Genomic DNA, 26,780 nt, shown 5'->3' on the forward strand with positions numbered 1-26,780 from the left:
GAGCAATTATTTTAACTTTAAAATCTAATTTATCAATTTTCCCTTTTATAGATTGTGCTTTTTGTGACAACTCTAAATTCTCTGTCTAGCCATAGGTCCCAATATTTTCTCTTAATAATTTTTCAAATGCTTTTTCTATATTCATTAATATGGTCATGTGATTTTTCTTCTGTAGCCTATTAATATATACTATACTGCTTGATTTTCTATATTGAATAAGCCTTGAATCCCTGGAATAAGCCCTGTATAGTTACGCTGTATAATTAATTTATGTATTGTTGAATTGTTGAATACTATTTGCTCTACTTTGCTAAGGATTTTTGCTTCTATATTCCTGAGAAACACATTGGTTTGTAGTTTTCTTTCTTTCTGTCCTTCTGCCTTTCTTTTTCTTTCTTTCATTTATTTCTTTTGTTTGTTTGTTTGTTTGTTTGTTGGTACTCTTTGTTCACATATGTATCCTAATCTTAAAAATCATCAGTGCAAAGTAGAAATAATTACTCATTTTACAGATGGGCAGAGACTCAGGCTAAACTGCCTCAGGCTACAAATGTCAGACTAGGGGTTTCAATGCAGTCCTGCCTTGTTCTCTTTACCCAAGTGGGGATGAAAGTCCCAGCTCCATACCCCACCTTCTGTAACACCAGATGCCAGGGAGGTTGGGGCACCTTGCTTTAGTCTTGTGAGGGTAGAAGCCCACACTTCTCATTCCTTTCCATGGGTGAAGTTGGGCCATGGTTTCTTTCTGTGGTGTTTGGCTAGAGTAGTTGTTGCCTAAAAGATTTCTGATACAGCTAGTATGCCCCTTTCCTGGTCCTTTGGAGAGAGAGAACAGGATTTCATTTCAGCTTTTTTGGTAGTGTTTCTGAGTTTTCAGTTTCTTTGCCTCCAAATCTGGGAGGTAGGAGACAAAAAGAAAACCTAGGGGCCTCATATCTGTGCTCTTTCTTGGATTCCAAGTTGCCAAATATGTTTTCCTTCTTCTCCCTAAGTATCAAAATCTTACATTTCTTTTATATATAATGTCCACGGTTTTCAGTTGTACTTAGCAAAGGGAATAGGCAAAGGTACATCTAATTCATCTTACCAGAAGCAGAAGTCCTAGTACACATCTTTAATTTACTGCGGTCTATTTTCATTATATTCTACCACTATTTCAGTATTTTCTAGCACTTAATGTATGTTCTAAGAACCCTAAGATAGGATATATCCATTTCTCCATTACTAAGCTTTGAACGACCATCATACATTTTACTTTTCTACATCCTATTCACCACATGCTCATTATTTTAGTCTAAACATTAGATTGCTCTTTTAAGAGAATTAAATAATAAAACAAAGATTCCATATATGTATCCATGTAGGGCTCTTTATCCCATCTGTAGAACCATATTTTCATCTGGTATTGTTTACTCCTACCAAAGGACTTCTGCTGATGTTTCTTGCAGTGTGGTTTTCCCTTGGTGCTGCTCTCTCTCTGGCACTCTGTCTCTGTACTCCAGCTGCCTTGGTCTCCCTGGAATCTCGGCTCTGCCCCCTCAACTCAAGCAGTCTCTGGGACTCTTCTGGGTTCCTCCTGACTATGCTGTGGTCTAAAAATTCTCTCAAAGTAGTTGGTCAGAGCCATCGCCAGGCTCACTTCATTTGTTTCTGCACTCTTAGGAATCACTCTCCTTCATTATCTAATATCTACTCTCTTGCCAATTGTCATTTCATACATTTTGTTCTTCTTCTTGTTTCATGAGGGAGAGTAAATCTGATCCCTGCTATTATGTCTTGGCCAGAAAAGGACATCCTATATTTACATTAAAAAATGCAACATGGGATCACTTGCTGTTTCTTGTTTAGAGACAAAAGTTTTCATAGAATATTTCCCCCAAATTCCCCAAAACAGCTTCTAAGCACCCACAAAACTTTATTAAAAAGTATATCTCCTTTGATGTGCCCGGGTGGCTCAGTCAGTTGAGCATCTGACTCTTAATTTCGTCTGAGGTCATGATCTCATGGTTCATGCGAACAAGCCCTGCCTAGGGCTCCATGCTGATGGTGTGAAGCCTGCTTGGGATTTTCTCTCTCCTTCTGTCTCTGCCCCTCCCCTGCTCATGCATGAAAGCCCACCCCCCCTCCCCCGCCTCAAAATAAATAAGTAAACTAAAAAAAAAGTATACCTCCTTCGATCCTGTTTTAATTTATTTACTTTATAGTTATAATCCTAAATAATATATAAATGTAATTTTTAAAGATAGTCTGAAAGAACAGAGACTGAATAGAGTGCTTTCCTATGTAGCTAAGATTGTCCCTCTTCTCAAATATATTATTATTGTAAGTAACTCATAAAATTTGTGGACTTTGCTTAATTACAGTTTTCTCCACATCTTAGATTCATTAAATTAAACACCATATATTGTAACTATTTTTTTTTCTTCATATCGTGTGGAGACTTTTCAAAACTTGAATGATTTTATGTTCTACTTGGGAAAGGCTGACAGTTTATCTGCTATATTGATTTTAAACTAATAGCAACAGTCCCTTCTTTCTTATTTATTTATAATGCAGGGAAAGAGGGTTCTCTCACCATACAAAAGAAAAGTCAATTGAAATGGAATCTTTACATAGGTTTCATATCACTGATTACTTACATGTATATGTGACTTGTACTAACTTACAGATGTAAGGAGATTAAAAATTGGTTCAGTTAAGCTGACTGAACATAAATGTGTAAGATCAAATTCTATTTCATAGAGTTAGAAAGAAGCCAAAGATCTATGGTATCAACCAATATAAAGTTATAATACCCATTTTTATAATCATTCAGCCATTTTAAGTTATTAATAGAGTTTCACACTCTGCAACATGTATACATTTATATACACTTCTAACACACATTTGCATTTGAATAAATCCCCAAAAGTGGAAAAAAAAGTTTCATTAATAAAGCAACTTGTAAATACAAGCAGAGTACAGACAAAATCACATTGCAATGTTATGAAGCTGGCTCTCTGCTTTCATCACCTTCAAATCCTTATAGGAAATAAAATCAAGGCTTCAAATTTGCCAACTTCTAAGTCTCTCAAATGCATTTTCAATTTCTTCCATTAGAATGTTGACAAAGTCATTAGTACCCCCTGGTTACTGCCAATTTCATGATATCCTATCACCCTTTGGTCTATTTCACCAATTCTTACTCATTTTTTTCAGGTTTCAAAGCCTCACACTCTTGTCCTTTCTCCTTTCCCCTACCAAGAGAGGTGGACTCTTTAATATTGGGAAGGATAAAAGCTGCCTTCTTTGATTTTCTATTGCATGCTTTGAATTATATGGACAGGAGAGTTTTAGCTTCACCCAAGCCCCTACCTTCTTTTCAACTGCTTAATGCCTCCCTTACTCTGAATTTTTAGATCCTCAATTTCAGAACAGTTTTAGACCAGGAAAACACTAAGCTATCTATTGGAGGAAAGTGAGAATAAACAGAAAACAATTACTTTCTTCTCATTTTTTTCCAAACCACTAGATGATGGTATTGAAGGCTGTGTTGATCATTTTCTCCAGAGTGAAACCAAGAGAAGTGTCTTCACACAGCATAGAACAAAAGGCCAAGGAAGCTTCTTCTTTGAAATTCTTCAGAGAAAAGAACTTTCGATTAGCACCCAGAATTCAACAGTTCTCTGACCTCCCAGAGTGATAGTCACATGGGGAAGGAGTAGAAGGCCTATTCAATGGCTTACAGTTCAAAAGGCCATTACAAGCCTCACTAAAGAAACTTTAGGAATGTAGTGATTAGGCAACCTTTAACTTACTCTGTGTTTTCTCTGGAAGCTGTAAAATAGATTTTTCTTTATCTCATCTGAATTGTTATCTGTCTGTTAAAAATGTGGAGAGATAATAATGTGCTTAGTATTTCAACCTTTATATAGAGTATTGAACTTGCTTTCATTAAAATAGATGCAAGCTTAAATAATGGTTCTTGCTGCTGTGCTGCATGTGTTCAAGTAAATGGATTAGCTCAAAATATTGGAATAGAATACCTGTCTACAGGCACAAATGCAGAAAAAAAAATATTTTTTCTTTCATTATACAAAACCATCCATGCTGTTTGTATTACTTACTGTATATAGAGGCATGGGTTTTATTTGGAATATATTTGAACAGATACCACTAGCCTTTTTTTTTTTAAGGCTAAAATACATGATTTAGTTGTAGTAGCTCAGTTTTGTGATCAGAGCAGTATAGATTCAAATCCTTATTCTATGACTAGCCATGTAGCCTCAGGCAATTATTTACATGTTACTCACCTGAAAAAATGAATGATAATATCTCCCTTTCAGGGTTGTGATGAAGAATAGACCTCATATTAGCAGAGTATTTAATGCAGGATTACTTAGCTAAATTAAGCCCTCAATAAATATACTTAAGAGAAATATGAAAACATACAAGTATATTCATGTGTTTACTTCTAAAAATATTTGTTTAGAAACTACTTAACTTTATGCTAGACACTGCTAACAAATAAGGATATGATGAAAACATGAAATAAAATACATATTCTCTTATCTACAGCTTACAGTCTAGTTGAGAAGACAAGCATGAGATAAATAATCGCTGAGAGACAGAGAGAGAGAGAGAGAAAGAGGGAGAATGCACTGAGAGAATATAGCACTTGCCTTAACCTAATCAGTAAATTGCATTAGGTCTACCCACATAAGGAGGAATAAGAAACTGAGATGAGAAGGATAAGTAGGAATAATTAAAGCAAAGAGGGCTGGGGGAATTTGGGAATCACAACTCTAGCCAAGAGAGACTGAGCAGGGAATAAGATTAGTGATTATAGAGAAAAGGCTGCACATGGGCAGTGAGTGGGAAAGTGGTACCTGATGAGATAGTGGAGGTATACAAGAGCCAGATTATATAGGATTTACAGGTCATTTACAAGATTTTCTGCTTTGTCCAAAAAGTTATGGGAAGCTGTTGGAAGGTTTTAAACAGCAGAGTAAGGATCTTATTTTTTTTCCTTCTCCAAATTTTTATTTAAAAACCAATTTGTTAACATACAGTGTAATGTTAGTTTCAGATGTAGAATTTAGTGATTCATCACTTACATACAACACCCGGTGCTCATTACAACAAATGCCTTCCTTAATCCCTACCATCTATTTGACCCAAACCTTACCACCTCCCCTCCAGCTTTTTATCTATAGTGAAGAGTCTGTTTCTTGGTTTGCCTCTCCTCCCCCACTATGTTCATTTGTTTTGTTTCTTAAATTCCACAAATGAGTGAAATCATATGGTATTTGTCTTTCTCTAACTGACTTGTTTTTCTTAGCATAATACTCTTTGGGTCCATCCACATCATTGCAAATAGTAAGACTTCATTATTTTTTATGGCTGAATAATGCTGCAGTGCACATAGGCATGCAGATATCTTTTTGAGATCTTGATTTGATATTTTTTGGATACATCCCTAAAAATGGGATTGCTGAATCATATGGTAGTTCTCTTTTTAAGTTTTTGAGAAACCTCTACACTGTTTTCCATAGTAGCCACTCCAACTTACATTCCTGCTATACAAGATTTTCCTTTCCTCCACATCCTCACCATCACTTCTAGTAATTTCTCTTATTTTAACATGTGTGAGGTGTGGTTTCCATCTGCATTTCCATGATGATTAGTGATGTTGAACGCCTGTTTTCACGTTCTTGTTGGCCATATGCATGTCTTTTTTGGAGAAACTCCTCTTCATTCCTCTGCCCAATTTTAAACAGGAAAAGTTTGCAGCTTTCTGTTGAGTTGTATGGGTTTCTTATATAATTTTTGTACAAACACCTTATCAGATATAATGATCTGTAAATGTTTTCTCCCATTTTAAGGTTGCCTTTTCTTTTTATTGAGTTTTCTTTTGCTCTGCAGGAAATTTTTAGTTTGATGTAATCCCGCGTGTTTACTTTTGCTTTTGTTGCTTCTGCTTTTGGTGTTATATTCATAAAATCATTGCCAAGACCAATGTTAAGGAGCTTACTACTGCTTATGTTTTCTTCTAGGAGCACTATGTTTTCAGGTCTTATGTTTAAGTCCTTAACCCATTTTTAGTTAATTTTTGTAAGTGGTATGAGATAGGCATCCTATTCCATTATTTTGCATGTGAACATTCAGCTTTCCAAACATCATTTATTAAAGAGACTATTTGTTCCTGCATTCAATATTGTTGGCTCCTTTATAAAATATTAATTGACTATATATGTATGGGTTGATTTAGAGCTCTTGATTCTGCTTCATTAGTCTATGTATACGTTTTTGTACCAGTACCACACTGTTTCAATTACTATAGCTTTGTAATATAGTTTAAATCAGGAGCCATGAAGCCTCTACCTTTGTTCTTTCATAAAATTGACTTGGCTCTTCAGAATCTTTCGCAGTTGTATAGGAATTTTAGGATTTTTTTTTTCTATTTCTGTGAAAAATGCCATTGGAATTTTGATAGAGTGTATCGCATTTATATATGACTTTGGGTACTGTGGACATTTTAACAATATTAACTCTTCCAATCCATGAATGTGGGTTATCATTCCATTTATTTGCATTTTCAATTTCTTTGACCGATATTATGTAGTCTTTGATGTATAGATATTTTACTTCCTTCATCAAATTTATTCCCAAGTATTCCTAAGCTGTGGCTTTTGCATACTCAGACTTTGTTATGTTGAGATGTGTTTCTTCTATTTATTCTATATCTAATTTGTTGAGAGCTTTTTTTCATGAAAAATGTTGAATTTTGTCAAATGCTTTTTATTCATCTCTTGAGATGATGATGATTTTTGTCTTTCATTCTATTAGTATGGCGTATCATTATATTGATCTGTATATTCTGAACCATCCTTGCATCCCAGGGATAACTCCACTTGATCATTATGAATGATTATTTAACTGTGCTATTAAGTTCAGTTTTCTTAAAAAAATTTTTTTAATGTTTATTTTTGAAAGAGAGAGAGAGAGAGACAGAGTGTGAGCCTGGGAAGGACAGAGAAACAGAGACACAGAATCTGAAGCAGATTCCAGGCTCTAAGCTATCAGCATGGAGCCCGACTAGGGGCTCAAACTCAGGAACTGTGAGATCATGACCCAAGCTGAAGTCGGACGTTTAACCCACTGAGTGACCCAGGTGCCCCTAATTTCAGTGTTACAATATTTTTTTAAGAATGTTTGAATCCATATTTATTCAAGGATATCAGTTTGTAATTTTCTTTTCTTACAGTGTCCTTATCTGGCTTTTGTATCAAAACAATGCTGTCCTTGTAAAATGAATTTGGGAGTGTGCCCTCCTCCACAATTTTTTTGGAAGAGTTTGAGAAGGATTGGTATTAATTCTTCTCTAGATGTTTGGTAGAATTCACCAATAAAACTAGAAAATAATAAATAAAACTGGGCTTTTCTATGATGGGAAGTTTTTAATTACTGGCTCAATCTCGTTACTTATCTGTTAAGATTACCTGTTTTTTCAAAACATAATTCAAACTTGTATGTTTTTATTAATTAGTCCATTTTTTCTAGGTTGTCTACCTTGTTGCCATATAATTGCTCATTGTAATCTTTTAATAATCCTTTGTATTTCTGTGGTATCAGTTGTAATGTCTCCTCTTTCATTTCTAATATTATCTGGGTCCTCTCTCTTTTTACCCTGTTAGTATAGCTGAAAGTCTGCCAATTTTTGTTTATCTTTTAAAAAAAAAAACACTGTTCATTTCATTAATCCTTTCTATTGTTTTTCCATTCTATATTTCATTTATTTCAGTTCTGATCCTTTATATCCGTCCTTCTGCCAACTTTGGACTTTGTTTTTTCTTGTCTTTTTTAATTCTTGTGGTAAAAAATTAAGTTGTTTATTTGAGATCTTTCTTTTCCTTTCTTTTAAAATGCAAGTTTTGCTATAAACTTCTCTCTTAGGACTTGTTAAGCTGCATCACATTAGTTTGGTATGGTGTGTTTCCATTTTTGTTTAAGATATTGATTTATCTTTTAATTTCATTTAAGGACCAATTGGTTGTTAAGTAGTGTGTTGTTTAATTTCTACATATTTGAGGATTTTCTAGTTTTCCTCCTGTTACTGATTCCTAGTTATATACCATTATGGTCAGAAAAGATAACTGGCATAACTACAATCTTTTAAAATTTGCTAAGACTTGTTTTGTCACCTGAAATGTGATATATCCTGGAGGATATTTCATGTGTGCTTGGAATGATATATATTCTGCTGCTATTGGATGGAATGTTCTGTCATGTCTTTTAGGTCCAGTAGGTCTAAAGTATAGCTCAAGTCCAGTGTTTCCTTATTTCCTTATAGTTCAAGTCCTTAGTTTGTGTATGGATGGTCACTGAAAGTGGGGCATTAAAGTCCCCTGCCATGATTGTATTGTTAGTGATTGCTCCCTTCAGATCTGTTCAGATGCTCTGTTGTTGGTTGCATATATATTTATAATTGTTATATCTCCTAGGTGAATTCACTCCTCTTTTACTACATAATGACCATCATTGTCTTTTGTTACATTTTTTTACTTAAATTCTATTTTGTCTAATATAACTGGACCTGGTTTCTTTGGTTTCCATATAATATGCTCTCTTCTTTTGCCTAAAATAATTTGACTTGGGTTTTTGCCATTAAAAGAGCACTGGATTGGTTTCTTTTTGCTATTGTAATAAATAACAAAATGTAATCACTTAAAACAACACAAATTTAGTCCTTAGAGTTCTGGAGGTCAGAAGTCCTCTTGGGAAGAGGATCATCATAAGACTGTGTTGCAGTGACGTCTATGAGTAGGGAACATTAGGTATATATGTGGAATGAGAGTGTAGTCTTTGTAACATGTTAGAATGAGTTAAAACTAGAGAAGTTAGGAGGGATAGGAATGGGGGAATAATTGATAAGACATACCCACTCACTCACCATATTGAATAGGTTGAACAGACATGACCCAAAGCTTTGTTTAATATTTTTTTAATTTTTTTAATGTTTATTTATTTTTGAGAGAGAGAGAGAGAGAGAGAGAGAGAGAGAGAGAGAGAGAGAGAGAGAGAGCGCATAAGCGGGGGAGGGGAAGAGAGAAAGGGAGACACAGAATCTGAAGCAGGCTCCAGACTCAGAGCTGTCAGCACAGAGCCCGATGTGGGGCTCCAACTCACTAGCTGTGAGATCATGACCTGAGCCAAAGTCAGACACCCAACTGACTGAGCCACCCAGGTGTCCCCAGCTTTGTTTAATCTTAAGTATTCTAGTTACTATATCTCTGACTTGATGGCACCTGGGAAGGAAATTCTAGTGGGGAAGATAACAGGCAGCAGGGACAACAGTGACAAAATATTAGAAAGTCCTTGAATATTCTTAGAACACTGAGCACATTATAAAGTACCTCTCAGGAGGCACATTAACTGTAATAGAGTAAAATAAATTTCTAAGTGTTTTGTTGAAACTCTAAATACATAAAATTTAATAGTACAATATATTGTGCTATAATTACTCAATTAATTTGTAAACTATTATTAAATATTCCTTTGTTTTATTATGTTATCTTACTAAAAGGAAAAAGAAAAGAACACCATAGGATGCCTTTTAAAGTTCATTCTTTATCTTTGTCTCCCCAAACTATTATTAAATATATAGTTTCATGTTACTCAACTGTGAATTTTCTTGTCGTACATCCTTTTTGAGGAAATAAATCATCATAGGAAGAAATGAATTATCAGGACTATATGTTTTTAATTATATTTCTGACTATAGAATAATAGGAAGAATGATGGGGGGTGTGACAGTAGTTTCTCAAATGATTTCCCACAGACATCTGCCTCAGAATGATCTGGTATGTGTTAAAAATGCAGAATCCTGGGCCTCAAACCACTGTATGCATTCGTTTTCTAGGGCTGGTGTAACAAAATGCCACAAAATGAGCAGGTTAAAGTAACAGAAATTTATTCTCCCACAGTTCCAGATTTCAAAATCAAAATGTCCACAGGCTGTTTCCTTCTTGGGGGCTCAGAGGGAGAATCTGTTCTTTGCCTCTTCCCTAGCTTCCGGCGATTGCTAGCAATCCCTGGTGTTCCTAGGCATACAGCTGCATAACTCCAGTCTCAGCTTCTGCCATCACTTGGATTTTTTCCCTATGAGCGCGTGTATATGTCTGCATGTGGCGTTCTCCTACCTGTGTCTGTCTCTGCATCTCTCCTCTTCTTACAAGGACTCGGGTCATATTGGATTAAGGTCCTACTCCACTCCTGTGCAAACCCCATTTTAATTTACATCTTAATTACATCTACAAAGACCTTATCTCCAAATAAGGCCACGTTCACAGGCATTAGGACTTTAATACATCTTTTGGGGAGATACAATAGAAGCCACAACACTTATCTAAGCAATAATCTCTGGAAACTGACATACAGACTTCTGCATTTTTAATAGTTAAAAGCTGGTGCCTTAAAATTCCCCAACTACTGATCTAGCAGCGAGTCAGGTTAAAATGTTGCCATTTGTGATGAACACTGAAGCCTGCAGTCATTCTGGTTTTTGTTGTTGAGGGGCCATCAGTTCTTCCAGAATTTCTGGTTTACAAAACGGAAGGAGCGTCATTTCTGAAATTATAACTGCTTACTACCCTTTTAATAAGAACACGAAGAACATTTTAGAGCATTGTTAGTAATTGGATACTGTGCTATTTCAAATACAACAAAAAACTCCTATTTGCATTTTTTTTACAAAGTGCATTAATGTATTTCTTCAGTATAAAGAAGAAAATCTTAGAAGTACAATTAAGATTTTCTATCTTCTGATTACTTAGAACAATGACTTCACTATATTCTAAGCTACGTACTATAAGTTTTGTACTGCACTATGTTTTACTGAAAAGTGTGGCAAGGTTGACTAATTTCCCTGTAAAGACTGGCAGTGAGGCCCATAGCACAATTCTCTAACATGGTCGCCATTGTTGGGTAACGTACATTTACCCAAGATACTATGGGCTGGGCTTGGAGTGTGCAAATTAAAGACAAAAATAGAGGACTGAGAGAAAGTAAGAAAATCAGCAATCTTAGCAATATTTTCTTAAAACAAGGTAAACATCGGGGCACCTGGGTGGCTCAGTTGACTGAGCGTCCAACTTAATTTCATCTCAGGTCATGATCTCACAGTGTAGGGCTCTGCACTGAGCACAGAGCCTGCTTGAGATTCTCTCTCCCTCTCTCGCTGCCTCTCCCCCTCTCAAAATAAATAAAGAAAATTTAAAAAAAAAAAAACAAGGTAAACCTCAGTTTATAATTGAAATTCATTTTTCTATAATATACAACATATTAGAGGTGATAATGATGACAATACCAATGGGATTGTGATTTTATAGAAAGTCAACACTACTTACGATGTCATAAACACTAAAATGCTTACTATTTTTTAGTTATTGTCACTCTCACCAGAGTAAAACAAAAGAATATGTTAAGCAAACATTGTATTTTTCTCCACCAGTGTTAAATACCCTTTATTCCCTACTCATTAATTCTTTGCCCTGATTAAATTCTGGACATTCAGTGATTCCTCATAAAATTGGATCATGTTGCCATTCAGAGTATTCAGTTATTAGCAATTGACTATAGTTTCACTATTCCCTTTTTCTAGATGCATGTCCAATGAGAAGGATTTTATAACTATCACATTTCAGGAACACCAAAATCATAGATAAATGTAAAAAAAAATCATAGATAAATGAAGAAACTTATATTCCTTTTATATTCTTTGTCTAAAAAATCTACTCCTCATCACCAAAGATTCATCTCTTGAAACACTAAACTAAAATTAATATTTTGTGGATATTTTTATAAAGCATGAAGTCTGTTACTTATAAAGCTGATTTTAAAATGTTTTAATTACAAGAGTAAAGAGAGAAAGTATTTAGAGGAGTCTCAAGCATAGACATGTTTTATCCATTAAAGATCTCAGGAGGTCATTTTTAAATTCCTCAACATCTAGGCTTCTAGTGACAACTCTCATTTCTTCAATATCTATCAGTGGTTTATGTGCTACTTGCACACTTAAAACTCACCACCTTGATAATGTGAATTTTTTTTTTAAATGAGGCCCTTGATATTTCTCCTTTCTTTCTTTTTCCCCAAGAAGAAATGTTTCATTAAGTAAAAAGTTAAATATTGCATCTTTACACTATGTATTTATATGTATTTATATACTATATAATCTATTTTAATAAGAAAATATAATTGTATAATAATAGCATATATATAGCACTTGTTTTGAACCAGGCATTCAGTGAAGTCAGTACTATTATTAACCCCATATCCAAATGATAAAACTGAGGTTCAGAAATGTTAAATAGCTTACCAAAGACCAAACATCTAATAAATAGTTTTCTTGGGATTAAAACCCAGGCCATTTGGTTCTAGAGTGTGCTCCTAAATGTGATGCTGCACTGGGTATGTTTCAGTAATTCAGGTTTTCTTATGAAAATCCATCATTTCTCTTTGTTTGGGGGAAAATCAAGGCGAAATGGAGAGCATAGATTTTGAAACTAGACAAATGCTGGGTTCAAATACTGAATATGATTTTTAATAGCTCAAAACAGTGGGGATATTATTCAACTTACTGATCATCTGTATATTTATCTGCAAAATAGAGATAATGATACTTTACAAGGTGGTGGTAAAGATGAAATTAAACTATACAGATCAAGAGATAGAGCCTGGCACTGTTTTGTCATTTACCTGGAATACTGCAGGAGCACCTGGGTGGCTCAGTTGTTTGAACATCTGACCCTTGATTTTGGCTCAGGTCATGATCCCAGGGTCATGGGATTGAGCCTATGTCAGAGCCTGCTTAAGATTCTCTCTCTCCCTCTGCTCCTCTCTAGCTGCCCCTCCCCCGACTTCTCTAAAATAATAACAACATATATTGCAGACACCTGAGATCAGTAAAGGAAAGATGAATTATTAATAAATTATGTTTGAGGGGTGGCTGGGTGGCTCAGTCAGTTGAGCATGACTTCGGCTCAGGTCAGGATCTCACAGTCTGTGGGTTCGAGCCCCGCATCAGGCTCTGTGCTGACAGCTCAGAGACTGGAGCCTGCTTCGGATTCTGTGTCTCCCTCTCTCTCTCTCTGCCCCTTCCCCACTCGTGCTCTTTCTCTCTCTGTCTCTCAAAAATAAATAAACATTAATAAAATAAAATAAAATAAATTATGTTTCATCAGCATCCTAATCAATTAAGGATTTAAAAAAATCATGTTACACCAAAACTTCTAGATGCATTAGAAATTTCAACAGAGTGTGTAATATACTAGAAATAAAAGACAAAGACAATGCCAGGATCATAAACATGAAAAAAAAAACAATCTATCCACTTAACTAAATAAAAATATAAAATATTTATCAAAAGGCAATTTTTTAAAATTACCTGAGAGGGAAAGTTATACATAACACATTCAAGAGATAAAAATTTAATATACTTAATTTGTGATGAGGTCTTTCAAATCCAAAGGGAGAAGACCAACTCCAAGTTGAAAATAAGAAAAACTCAGACTGACTAATTTACGAAAGAAGAAAATTGAAATGCTCTGTCAGCTAAAAAATTATAAATTTAAAAGACCTCTTTTTCATATTTCAGATCACCAAAATTTAAAACCATAGATAATACCCAGTGTTACAAAGAGCAGTGGAAAATATTATCTATCAAACATTGTTTAGGAGAAGTGTAAACTGACCTATCACTTTTGAAAGATGATGTAAAAAAATACACCAAAATTTATCATATGTTACCTCATTTACACAGGAATCCCACTTCGAAGTATTTAGCCTAAGGAAATAATTGTACTTGCAAAATATTTTATGAACTAAGATCCACATTATGGCAGTGTTAAAAATGTAAAAAATAGAAAATAAACGACCATTAATATGGCAATTATTGGCTAAATGTATTTATATGCATCTTTTTAAAACAATAAGAACACCACCATGGAAGATGCTCATAATAAATTAGACAGAAACATATGGCTGAAGACCATTTAAATATATATGTTATGATACTGTTTCTATGTGAAGAGATATGCTTCACTACCTATATATCTATAAACAAAAATTACATATTCTTTTTCCATGTTTCTACTGTTTGGAGTTCTAACAATGATAATTAGAAAATAAATGTAATTTCATTTTGAAAAGTTAATTATGAATTTAGTTTCTCTTGTTTATGTTTAGTTTAAGTGTATATGTACAAATATTTTTAAGATAAAGGTGTATGAGTTTAAATATAACTCAGATTTTGAAGGGTTAATGTAATATAATCTCTTTACTGTTTACGTTTTAGAGTTAAATTTTATATTTAGATATTTTAAGAAACTTCAAACCCTTTCATTAACCTACCCAAAAACTTCTTCCAACCAGCACTGTCATTTTGCTCATGCTATAGCCATACAAATGAAGGAGACAGAAAATGTTCTAGCTTTTCATATCCTAGAGTTTCTCTCAATCTCAATCTCTTCAAACTAGAAAGTCTGCTTTGAAATTTTTGACTTAAAAGTGTAAGATGGCTCAAGCCACTTTTACACTTTACAGATGAGGTAAAATTTTTCTTTTATTGTCATTACTGTTTAAATCATGTTGAACTCCAAAAACAATGTTAAAAATCAAGGCTGCCTTGTCTTTTAAGTTACCAAGCCAATGCTCACATTTAGAGGATTTTATGGTGACTGTGTATGTATGCATGTGTGTGTATTCTAGGGATGTGTACATGTGTATGTGTTGTGTGTGCATATGCATATGTATGTGTGTACCTTGTGGTGAATATGTGTGTGCTCGTGTATATTGTATGTGCAAAGCCTATTAAGAGAGAATATCTTAAAAATTCGATACGTGCAGTGCATTTAAAATGAAGCAAATATTTAAGTTTTCCCGTTTGCAAATAGTACTATGGATGATGAAAAGGCTGTAATCACAGATGGGCAACCACTGTAGGCTCAAGGTAAACAGCAGCAGCATCACCTCTCAAGTCAAGTTTATAGGGTAATTACATTTCTGAAAATTCAGGATCCAGTGTACTGTTAGACTGAAATTCAAATCGTGATCAAAGGATTTCATGCAAAACTGTTTACTCTAAAATGTTACAAATGAAAAAAAAAAAAGATAACGCTTAATTTTATACTAGAGCACCATAAAACTGCTTCTTCTAACTGCTTCCTTTCTTCCCCAAACTGAAAAGTCAACTCTAAGAGCACAGAACAACAACAACAACAAAAAACCAAACAAAAAGCAAAACAAAAACAAAACAAAACAAAAAAAACCATTCATGGTCTGAAAAAAGGATAAACTCAGTCTAAGAAGTGTAATACTGAAAATTGAAAAAACATGTTACATTTTTAATTTATTGTTATTATTTACTTTTTGGTTGCTCAAAAAGCTTAGAAGTCTTAAAGAAGTATGGAATAATTACATGTTTTACCTTATTTTGTTTTTTTTTACATTTTTATTTCTTTTTGCATGTTCTTCTTTCCGTTTGCTTTTTATTCGGCTTTATGAAAGATAAAAAGAAGTAAATGTGGGATTTGCAAAATGATTAAACGGGTGAAAGAGGAATGTGTTTCTCTGATTCTTTTATGTTTTGTTCAGGTTTTTCTTGTTTTCCTAGTAGTACTACTGTTTTATTTTATTTTGTTTTTTAAATGAAGTAGAAAAATAGGAGACTATAATCCTAACTTAAGGAAATAGTTAAAAATTTGTGTTGAAGAAGATTCTATTTTACTTCTGTGAATAATCTATTTTGTCTGGGTCATGTACAAACACACATATAAAAATATGGGATAAGAAGCTTAAGTATTAGGAAAAAAAACACGCTTTATGTTACAAATCAAAAGGTATAAAACTATGCAAAGAATGCAGGCTAAATAAAAGGATAAATATTATTCAATAAAAACATGCATATTTTGATATATAATAAGATTTTACATTTCTTGATTTTATGTGGAACAGAAGAAACAAAACCTCAGGTTGCAATAGGTTTTTTTTCTGCAAAAAGTATTTTTAAGGGTCCAAAACGGCTAAAATGTGAATTCCTCACAAATTATGTCATATTTTATGAATTTTGCCACCCTGAACTGCCTTAAACACTTTCAGAAACAAGGTGGGGTACTCGTAAGTAAAGTCATTATTTAACTTGGTAAACTGAAATATATAAGCCTCTTAAGAGTTCATATTTTTTTAAAATGTCCTTTACTATTCACTCACTTATAAATATACCTTTGTGACTGTTCCAATGGTCAGACCAAACCAATAAGACAACATCCAATAGCAAAACGTTTCTTAGGGGTTGTGATTTTTAAAAGGACTGATGCATTGTGACCACAGTAAGTATATGTATTTGTAACAGATCATCTAAATTCTGAGTCTTTTTATTTGATATTTATCATAAGTAAGGCAGACACACATGCTTAGCAGTGGCGCTTGTAGGATGTAGAAGAAAATAGTACTTAGTAGAAACACACAGAAGATTAAATATTAATCATTGAAATATCAAAGTTTAAGATAGGAATGTATCATTATGTATCCATGAAAACATTATTTGCTTCTGTGTAACAAAGAAATGGAGTGAATCAGTAAGTGGCAAAATAAATGTAAAAAAGAAACAATGAACTGGCTACAGAAATGCATTTATGAAATGAACTTTCTTAACAGCCTCTTTTACACATTTCAGAACACATCTGCATTTTTGCCACCACCCCCCAAAGAGTAAATAGTCTGTTATCCCATGATACCAAATTCACTGAAACCAAAAAGCAAACAGAAACTTCAGTAGGGCAGATTTCCACAAACTGATCACGTCCAAAGAATTACCCAGGATGCTTGTTAAATATTTAAAAGCCCCAGTTCCATTTATATCTATTGAATCTAAGTCTCCACAGGAAGGTTCTTACGATTGGGCAAGATTTGGAAGCACGCAGTATGATATAAAAATATTCAATAGATTATAAAAAGTCACCCTATGCTGATTAACTACCCCCCTTCTTAAAGGTTGAGAAAAAGAGGGAAACAATCCTGTATCAGTTATTTTTAAGTGTTTGGTCCAACATAAAATGGGAGAAAATGTTCAAAGTTTCTGTTTTAACATCCAAATAATGTACTTACTACAGTTTTCAGCTTTTCTGTTGTCCCGGATCACTATTCTTTGGTTGATAGTGCTGAAGAGTGTTGTCCAATTAATGGTATGATAATAACATAGGTTGCTGTTGTCAGTAATATAGATGTTTCCTGCACTGATTTCCTTCAGGGACTGGAATTGTAGAGAAGTGATGCCCTGTTGTTTGAGGATAAGCAAGGAGAGGCCACTAAAGAGAGGGAGGGGGGAGAACAGAACAGTATTTATATGTATATATGAATAAATATTTTCTGGCCATGACTTACATTCTTGAAGTAAAATAAGGATGGCACATCTTACTCCAAAAAGAATGCAAATAGGTCATAAAAAGAGATTAAATCAATAAACCGTGACCTGAACGTTATTTATTTACATGCTATATACCAAGTTTTAAAAGTAATAATTTGACCCCCCAAAAGGAAAATGTTCATTTTTTGGAAGTATAAATATTAATGATATCTGTATATCTATTGACATACTTAGTACGAGTATATCTGCTCACTATTTTCCCCACTATCCCCTAACCAAATAATTAAGAGCATCTGGCTGGCTCATTTGAAGGAGCAAACAGCTCTTGATCTTGGGGTTGTGAGTTCGAGTCTCACACTAGGTGTAGAGATTACTTAAATAAATAAAACTAAAAATGCTAAATAATTAATAAATGTTTATGGAATTATTGTTCATCTACATAAAGTAAGACCTTAATTCTACTCCATTTAATAAATTCATATATGCTTTCAGAGGGTAAATATTGCAGAGAATGACCACAGATATTTAGCTTTAATTTATACCTCAGAAGCCAAAGTGTAATTGTAATAGTTGAAGAATGTATAAATAAGGACAAGGGACATTAAAAATTGAAGAGAAGAATGAAATTAAGCTAAAAGTTAAAAAAAATACTCAGAAGGCTTGGACAACTGGGGAAAGCATCTCTAAAAATTAAGTAACAACTGTAGTGTGGAAACAAATTATCATTTCAAGGAAATTGTTTCAATATAGCCCACATTTTGTAATTAAGTTCCTTTTCCATTCTCTAAAGAATCATGTGTTTCCCACATTTAAATCAACTAATGAACAATATTTTACATTTTGGAGATCAAAGCTGTCCCCTTTTGTTTTATTTATAAATCTAAATATACTTTGCTGTCAACTCAGCTCAGAAGTTTTTCCATGCGTGTGTGTGTGTGTGTGTGTGTGTGTGTATATATATACACACATATATTATACATTATACATGTATATACATATACATATATTCTTATATCCATATCCATATATAAATATCCATATATATATTTGCCTTGAAAATAAGCTGATATATATATGTGTGTATATATGTATATATATACTTAGTATGTGCATATTCAACTGAGATGTAATTCATTCTCTGAAATCTGTGTTCTCATCTTGTGCTGTTTATTACAGTGTGAATAATGCTTGACAGATTTTTAACATTTGACTCAACAGATAATAAAAGTTGGTTGCATATAGCATTTGAATAGACTGTATCTCTCAACTATGCTTTTTTATTAAGTACTTTCCCCTTTATAGTGTAAAACCTCCTACAGATATACCAGTTTTAATAGCAAAATTCAATAATATTTCTGTGAAATATTATTACAGAATATTTGATGATAATATTGATTTAAGGCATCTTTCCTTTTTAAGCAGAAAAAACTAAATCCTTTTATGTAAATCAACTTTTAACTGTTCATAAATAAGAATCTCATACAGATGAAATCTGAAATAAAATAAAGCAGTGCCTTAATAAATATTAACTCGTTCATTTTTACTATGTGAATAAAAATATTGATATTGGGCTTTTAGAACAGTGTCCTTCTGAGCCCTGATTGTTCTGTCCACTTTTAACCTGCATTGCACTTAGACTGGTGAGCCAAATCCTGAAATATCAGCCCTGTGATGCATGGTTCAAACGCTGGCACCAGAAATAGAACAAGAGCCTTCTGGTGAAACAGCATGTGTAACCCACACATGTAAGCCAGTCCCAAGTCATCCAATGCCATTTTTTAGTTATAATAACACATGCTTGGAATAAAAACATTTGATTTTATGGGGTCCTATTATGTCCTCCATCCTTCAAAACACTAATAATTGTTTTAAGTGATAAGGAGTTGAAACTCAAACTGCTTATTCTGCATACTTTATTTATTTGTTTATTTATTTGTATCCTCCATACTGCAAAGCACAGTCGGGGTATTTATCATTAGGCTTACCTTTGGAACTAAAAATGGAAACCCAATATTTGTAGAATAAATATAAAATAAAGGAGGCTGAAACTGTGACATTCGTATGCATGATGCTACTTTTGAAATATGAAATACTTGTATCTCTGAACATATATACACCCACCTGTAGAGTACTCTTCCACCAATGGTCACCAGGTTAGAAAAAACACTGAAGTCAGTCATGTTTGGAGGCCATGACTGTATGTTCAAGAAACCTAAAAAGATAAGGGCAGTAAAAAAACAAAACAAAACAAAACAAAACAAAAAAACCCCAAAAAACTCAGAATATCATTGTCTTAGTAACCATATTTAATACTGATTATTCTTGAAATATGGTTAAAATGTATCAAAAGATAGGAGGTAAAAATAAAAACACTCAATATTCCTATTTTGAGTCATTCTATCTCCTATTTCTTCTTCCAAGATTGAGGGCCTTACTCAAAATTCCCGGGCCAACAATACTCCATATAATGAGTATCAAACTAATGAGCCAAAAATCTAGGTTTCTCAGACACATGGAATCATAGAACTATACATATTAAAAGATTTCAATTATTCTTAATTTGAAACATTTTTCTAAAATCAAAATACTTAGTCCAATTAGATAAAGAGAAAAATACAGCTTTAATTTTTCTGGAAATCCTTTCCCACTTTACACTTATAAGACCATTTGTCTACATTGCATCCTAATGCATTCATGTATATATTTAACCTTTCTCATTTAATTTGCCATTCTTTGACATAAATCCATATCCAATTTATGTCTATGAATCTCCTATCAGCTAGTATATAACAGCCCTGAACGTATTAGGTGCTCAATAAAATATGTGCTAAATGAACGCTCCATGTCATCTGTGCCCAACAGTACTTGTGAAAACTAAATAGCAAAACATGGATTCAAAGACCAGTTGACAACAACAAAAGTAACATAAAAATTTCAAGGATATTTTATTTTATAAATTCCATGGGCTTTCCAAATGTGCACAGATAACATTTCAAATAGCATGCATTTTTAAAATTAGAATTGGCCTTGAAAATAAGTTGATTTCAATATCATGTAATATTTTCAACAAAACACTAACATTCACAGAGTTCCTAGCACAGCAATCACACTTTTAAAACTTACCTGTTATCTCTCGAACGGTCCGAAAGACATTCAGTTTCTCTGGGTCTATGGCTTCAATTGCATTGTAAGGGTCCCTAGCGAATCAAGAAGAGACACAGCCAGATTTTAAATTACATAAAGGAGTGAAAACGTAAGAAATTGTGACTATAGTTATTGCACTCAAATTCAATTTTAAGTAGCAGTAGAAAGCTTAGCAATGTCTTGTCCAGTTTTGCACACTACAGAGGGAGAAGGATTAAAAGGTGCTTTGAGGACCTTTTTGATGATATGAGCTCTTTGCTGAAGGCTCTTCTAGACCTAGCCGAATGGTCCAGGTTGACTATCCTAAAGAAGTCTCCAAATAGAACAAATCCATTTATAAACAATTTCATTTCATTTGGCCTTTTAAGGTTGTTCTTAATTAGGAAAAATACACTCTGTGAATAACTTATGGTGAGAACAACTGCCTTTTGGGCTCCTCAAAGCATTCTAAATTGCTAATAGCACCTACAATTTCATTAAACGGATATTAAAAAAAATTAGGTCAAATTTTTCTTTTTTGCTGTATCCTTACATTTGTTAGTGAACTTTTATAACATTGTATGAAAGTTACTCTTCATAAGGATTATTTAGAGCAGTCTTGTTCTTATCCGGGTTATTCATATTTGCTTTCATAAAAACAGGAAATATTTGCTTCCATATTTATGAATCATACTAACACCTGAAATAAAATTTATAACAAATTTAATAATATCCCAAAGGTGTAAATTTTGGAGATTTAAAAAATACCATTTCCTAATGCATAAATATATTTTGGCAATTAATGTTATTGACATATAGATGCCCAGGCTTTTAAAAATATGAACATAAGATACCTTTTAAAATTAAATATTTAATGGATTTTTTCAGAAGTTTTCTTCTTAGGAAGATGCCTTTCATGTATAATATACTGAACATTCAAAATAGTTACAAACTTGAATCTTAAACATAAACACAATACCAAACATTTCTCAGTAATTCAAGTAATACCTTATGCTGTTTTAAGGAATACATTTTATTTTTAAGTTTTATTACTTTGAAAGACAACCTTGGAAATCCTGGGCAAGTAGAGACCTCATATCACTATATACCCTTCAGAGAAAAATTATATTCATTGACCACTTCTCAAAAAAAAAAAAAAAGAAAAAGAAAAAAGAAAGCAAATCTAAGAACAATGAACAGGTTTTCTTAGAAGCATGTATCCACCTGTAGCAATCAACTGAGTTTTATTCTTGCTGTGTACATCTGTTGTTTTACATCTTTGAGAACCTTCTTTTTTATTTGGGGAGTAAACAATTGGATAGAGTGATATATTGGATGCAGCCTTAATAGGGCTATCAATCAAGGTGCTCCACAAACAGATAGGCATATGGTCTATCTTAGGAATCTGAGCCTGAACCTACAGACATTTATTCATCTTAGCATTAGAGCCTTAAAAACACTATTAGCTCCAGTAACCTTGATCTCTGGAACCCCATTGTACTGGCTCTCTCAACTTGGTTCATCTGGGTATGCTCCTATACCACGAAGCATCCTATATCTTAAAAAACAAACAAACAGGCAACTACAGAAACTCTGCTTGATTAAAAACAGTTTCAAACTAAGAAGTGCAATTGACACAACGTAATACTAGTTTAACCGGGAGTGTTATGGAAGGCTTGGAGAAACACTGTAGTTTCCCCCATAACTCACACATAATTAAGATTTTCCTCAATGTGATATGAATGTCTCTCAAAAGCTTAAAGTCTAAATTAAATGTTCTGGTAAACTTGTTCTATTTATAAATGAAGATACATTGAATGAATAACTATGCTTTTGCTGAATATGAAGCCAAAAAATTAGTTCACCATGGGGGAAAAATCTTGTTGTTACCATTTTTTAATGTGCAAAGACTTCTGTACGTAGACGTATCAGATCTGCAGTAGAATAAGCTTTCAACATTTGTTCTCTGATGGAAGGCAGTGTATAGAACAGCTCTGGTCATATAATCAAATATCTTGGCTTTATTGAGAAACACTCAAAATTCAGGGCAAGCACACAATAATGGGGTCAGTCCAAACCTATACTGAGAACACTTCTAAGTTGCCAGGAATGAAATGAGTTCTGGAATGTTCATATGAAGCGCAATGGACCACAGAAATTTTATATACTTAATTTGAGAGATTCAGGACTCTCATAAAATAAGTTGACAGAATCCTACTTACCAACTTCAAACTACCTACAGGGAGTTGCATCTTATAGCCACTTGAAATCCATAGTGCTTTAAAATCAAGAAATTCCCTAGCTAAATTCAGAGCCATGTGAAAGAACATTATGTCCACCCTGTCATTGTATTTGGTGATCCAAAATAAAGCTCAGGATAGAGAGAAACATATTTTTACAATTCCACTGAAATTGCTTTATTTTTCACTAAACCCATTATCTCTTTTCCATTGTTTATCATCATGATACTATATTATCTAAGCACTTCGTGTCTGTGTCTCATTGTGACACAGCATGAACATGCTTATTTGGTGAGCAGTTTGTTACTCTAAGTACATGCACATGACCATTGTCAAACATGACAAAAGATGAAAGGTGAACATTCCTATGGATAACACTGATCACAGGTTTGTCTGTGGTTCCCATTCTAAATAAAAGAGCAAGAGTGCCTAGTCTATTTCTGGCAATAGCACTATCGTGCTATAAACATGCCAATTAAGTTTCTTGAGTTCTTGAGACACCTGGGTGGGGTAGTCAGTTAAGCACCTAACTCTTGGTTTAGGTTCAGGTCATGATCTCACGGTCATGAGATCCAGCCCCGAATCAGGCCCTGTGCTGAGTAGGAGCCTGCTTGGGATTCTCTTTATTCCTCTCTCAGCTCCACCCCCCAAACTAAATAAATAAAAATTAAAAAAAAAATTATTGAGTTCTTTTATATATTAAAATTTTAATTGACAAATTGACAGTAAGCTTACTTATTGCAGAAACTTGTTTCTGAAAAGTATAATCTCATTTAGTTATGATTTTTGCCTATTTATTTTTTTAATTTTTTTTTAACATTTATTTATTTTTGAGACAGAGAGAGACAGAGCATGAACGGGGGAGGGTCAGAGAGAGGGAGACACAGAATCTGAAACAGGCTCCAGGCTCTGAGCTGTCAGCACAGAGCCTGACACGGGACTTGAACTCACGGACCGTGAGATCATGACCTGAGCTGAAGTCGGCCGCTTAACTGACTGAGCCACCCAGGCACCCCTTACCTATCAGTTTAAAGAAATACCTTAGCTATTTTATCCAAAGCATACATGAATTTAAATTAAAAAAAAGAGAGAGAGGGAAGATTGAAGGTAATAGGAATTGAGGGAAAACATGTCTTTAATTTACTAGAAGGTTTTTACATAAAGGACTCCATGTTACTCACATTTAAAGTCTCTCTCTACATGCACACATTGTATGCATGAATACACATAATGCCTATATGTTTATAAGATGTCTTAGGCTTACTGAATTAACTTTTTATCAGTACTTTCCTAAGATTAAGAGAAAGGCTCAGAATATATGTTTCATACTGGCATGAGACTGGGAATGAGAACTATCACATATCACATATATATTTGTCCTGGAAATCCCTTATATATTATAGTTGAGGCATAACAATATTAATTATAATGTTAATATTAAATATTCCAAGCTATGTACTATTATTAAGAAGAAATAATAATCTTCTGAACTAAGGGATATGACTTATTGCCAAGAAAATAACTTTGTCTTTATTTGTTTTTCAATAGTCTACAAAATAATCTGTTACGCTGTATGTTGTGCTATAGACTGGATATAGTCATTGAGATTTTTGTTTAGCACTGCCTTCTTTGTTATTTTCTTTCTCTCTCCCCTTCCTCTCTCTCTCTCTCTCTCTCTCTCTCTCTCTCTCTCTCTCTCTGTCTCCTTTTTTTTTTTGTACCATTTAATGTTTTACAATATGCCAGGTACTTGACTAAGCACTTAAAAATAATTTTTGTTTTTAAGCCCTACAACAACCAGAGAAGGTGGGTATTTATTTTAATCCCTACAACAGTCAGAGAAGTTTATTTAATAAACTCAACTCTCAACTTTACATAAGAAACTGAGCATTTGACATATTATGGAAGCCACGTAACTCAGTAAAATTGTCTACAGTGGAGATTCAAATCAGTCTAGTCTGGATCAAGTTACTGAAGTAGGAAATTTAACTCTTACTTTCTGAGCTCATTTTTTAGGAGAGGTTTTGTTTACCATTATGTTTTCAATCATGTGAGTCAATTTTCTATAATTCATTTTCACCCGAATCAGTTAGCAAGGTTGTTTCCCTTGAAAGTCAGGATGCATCTAGATTTTGTAATGATTCTTCTCATAAATTTGTGAATATATGGCATCTATTGTGCAATATATGTTTTTTATTGTGCAATATATTTTTATATCTTGACATATCTGCTTCCCTTTTTTCCCATTTCTTTATTAATATTTACCCTATTCTAGATGTTAGGTCATTCAGGATATGTAAAACCATTTTACAATTAGTATAAATCCAGTCTTTTCATAAATATGCTCCATAAGGAGCCAAAACTAAAATAACAATTCCGAATTGCCCTAGATGGTCTTTTAAACCTCCCCATGCATGGTTTATCTATAAGATTAACAATCAGTGGGTGCTTTTGTTGGTTTCATTATCCTTCTATACTCACAGAATTATTGCTGTGGTTCTCAATGGGGGCAATATTACCCTACTGAAGGGAAGCTGGGACATTTGTAGAGGTGTATTAGTTGTAACCGATTAGGGGACACTACAGGCTTTGAATAATAACCCCAAGCACCAAAAAATTAAAGTCTCCTTCACAGAAAAGGTTTGCCTTATGTCTTGAACAACCTTAAAATGTCCCACCCAATTAAGGACTCATGTGCACAAACTTCATAGCTGATCATACTTTGACTGTGTGTAATTCTGTATTCATGTTGCCTCTATTTCAATGCTATTTAATTCCATCTTCCCCTTGTCATATAACAAATATGTCTGTTACTTATTACCTATTTCAGTGGTCAGCTGTTCCTCTGCTCTTTTTTTCCCCATACTTCTGGCACAAAATGACTTCTATTCTTATTTCTAATAAATCCAAACTTTCATTACAAAGTAGAAGCTGAGCATTTTCCTATCAATACATATTTTATTATACATTACTTTTGTTGTATTTCTTCTTTAAATTACAATTGGAGAATTATAATCACCTCATAAAATTATTGATATAGGTAAGCTATATTATCTATGATTTTTATTTCAGAATTCAAAAGGAACTATGAAAATACTATGTATAAGATGGATGTTGCATCTGATTAGAACGAAAACAGCTTTTCTAGTGCAATTTATGACATTATATTTTCAAATATTTCCCCACACTGATGGACCTGAGGCCAATTCATTTATTATGCCCATGTTAAAGCAGGCAACGTGAATTAAGTGGGTATGTCTTCCTATTTCTCAGAAGATGCTGTTAACATGATATGATCTTTCATTCATGGTGATATGTGCTTTTGAAAATAGTTACAAGGAGGATATATTGTTTTAGTAAATGTCATACATGCATTCAATTATATAGGTGCACTTAAATGTAGACGCAGGTCTCCTACCCAGTAGGGCCACGGAGGTGAGGATAGCAATGCGAATGGGTTCGAGGGTCAGTAGCAACTATGGTAAGTTTGGTTATCCCATCTCAAAATGGCTAGAACTGGGGCACCTGGGTGGCTCAGTTGGTTGGGTGACCAACTTCAGCTCAGGTCATGTTCTCACAGTTTGTGAGTTTGATTCCCGCGTCAGCTCTGTGCTGACAGCTCAGAGCCTGGAGCTTACTTCAGATTCTTTGTCTCTCCCTCTGTCTACCCCTCCCTTGCTCACACTCTGTGTCTCTCAATAATAAATAAACGTTAAAATTTTTTTTAATAGCTAGAACTACACAGCTCCAACAGATTGTTGCCATATAGGAGGATGTGCTAAGGGTAACCAAGTCTACATATTTTTAATGAGAAGTTAGAAATCTTGATGATATATATTTATTTTGTAAACATTGTTTGGGCTGAATATAACATACCTGGGGCAGAAAGTGTGGACATACCATTACAGTATCTGGCATGAACCCATATTAAAAGCTATATTTTAAAGTAATGGTTTATGCAATAAGATCTACGATAATTTATTTGTATGGAAAGAAATACTTTGTTCTATTTC

General features: G+C 33.7%; 1 protein-coding gene across 6 annotated transcripts in view; it reads right to left on the reverse strand.

Moving 5' to 3' along the window:
* ERBB4 (erb-b2 receptor tyrosine kinase 4) overlaps positions 1-26,780 on the reverse strand; it is a 1,138,707-nt gene that overhangs the window by 280,791 nt on the left and 831,136 nt on the right. For all 6 annotated transcript variants that reach the window (XM_019838613.3, XM_003991109.6, XM_019838614.3 and 3 more), the window contains exons 10-12: positions 20,528-20,601; positions 19,526-19,616; positions 17,146-17,345 (exon numbers count right to left, since the gene is read on the reverse strand). In XM_019838613.3, coding sequence (XP_019694172.1) covers positions 17,146-17,345; positions 19,526-19,616; positions 20,528-20,601 — 365 coding nt within the window. The remainder of the gene's footprint in view (positions 1-17,145; positions 17,346-19,525; positions 19,617-20,527; positions 20,602-26,780) is intronic.

The sequence above is a fragment of the Felis catus genome, chromosome C1 (assembly GCF_018350175.1).
Source record: "Felis catus isolate Fca126 chromosome C1, F.catus_Fca126_mat1.0, whole genome shotgun sequence".
Lineage (NCBI taxonomy): Eukaryota > Metazoa > Chordata > Mammalia > Carnivora > Felidae > Felis > Felis catus.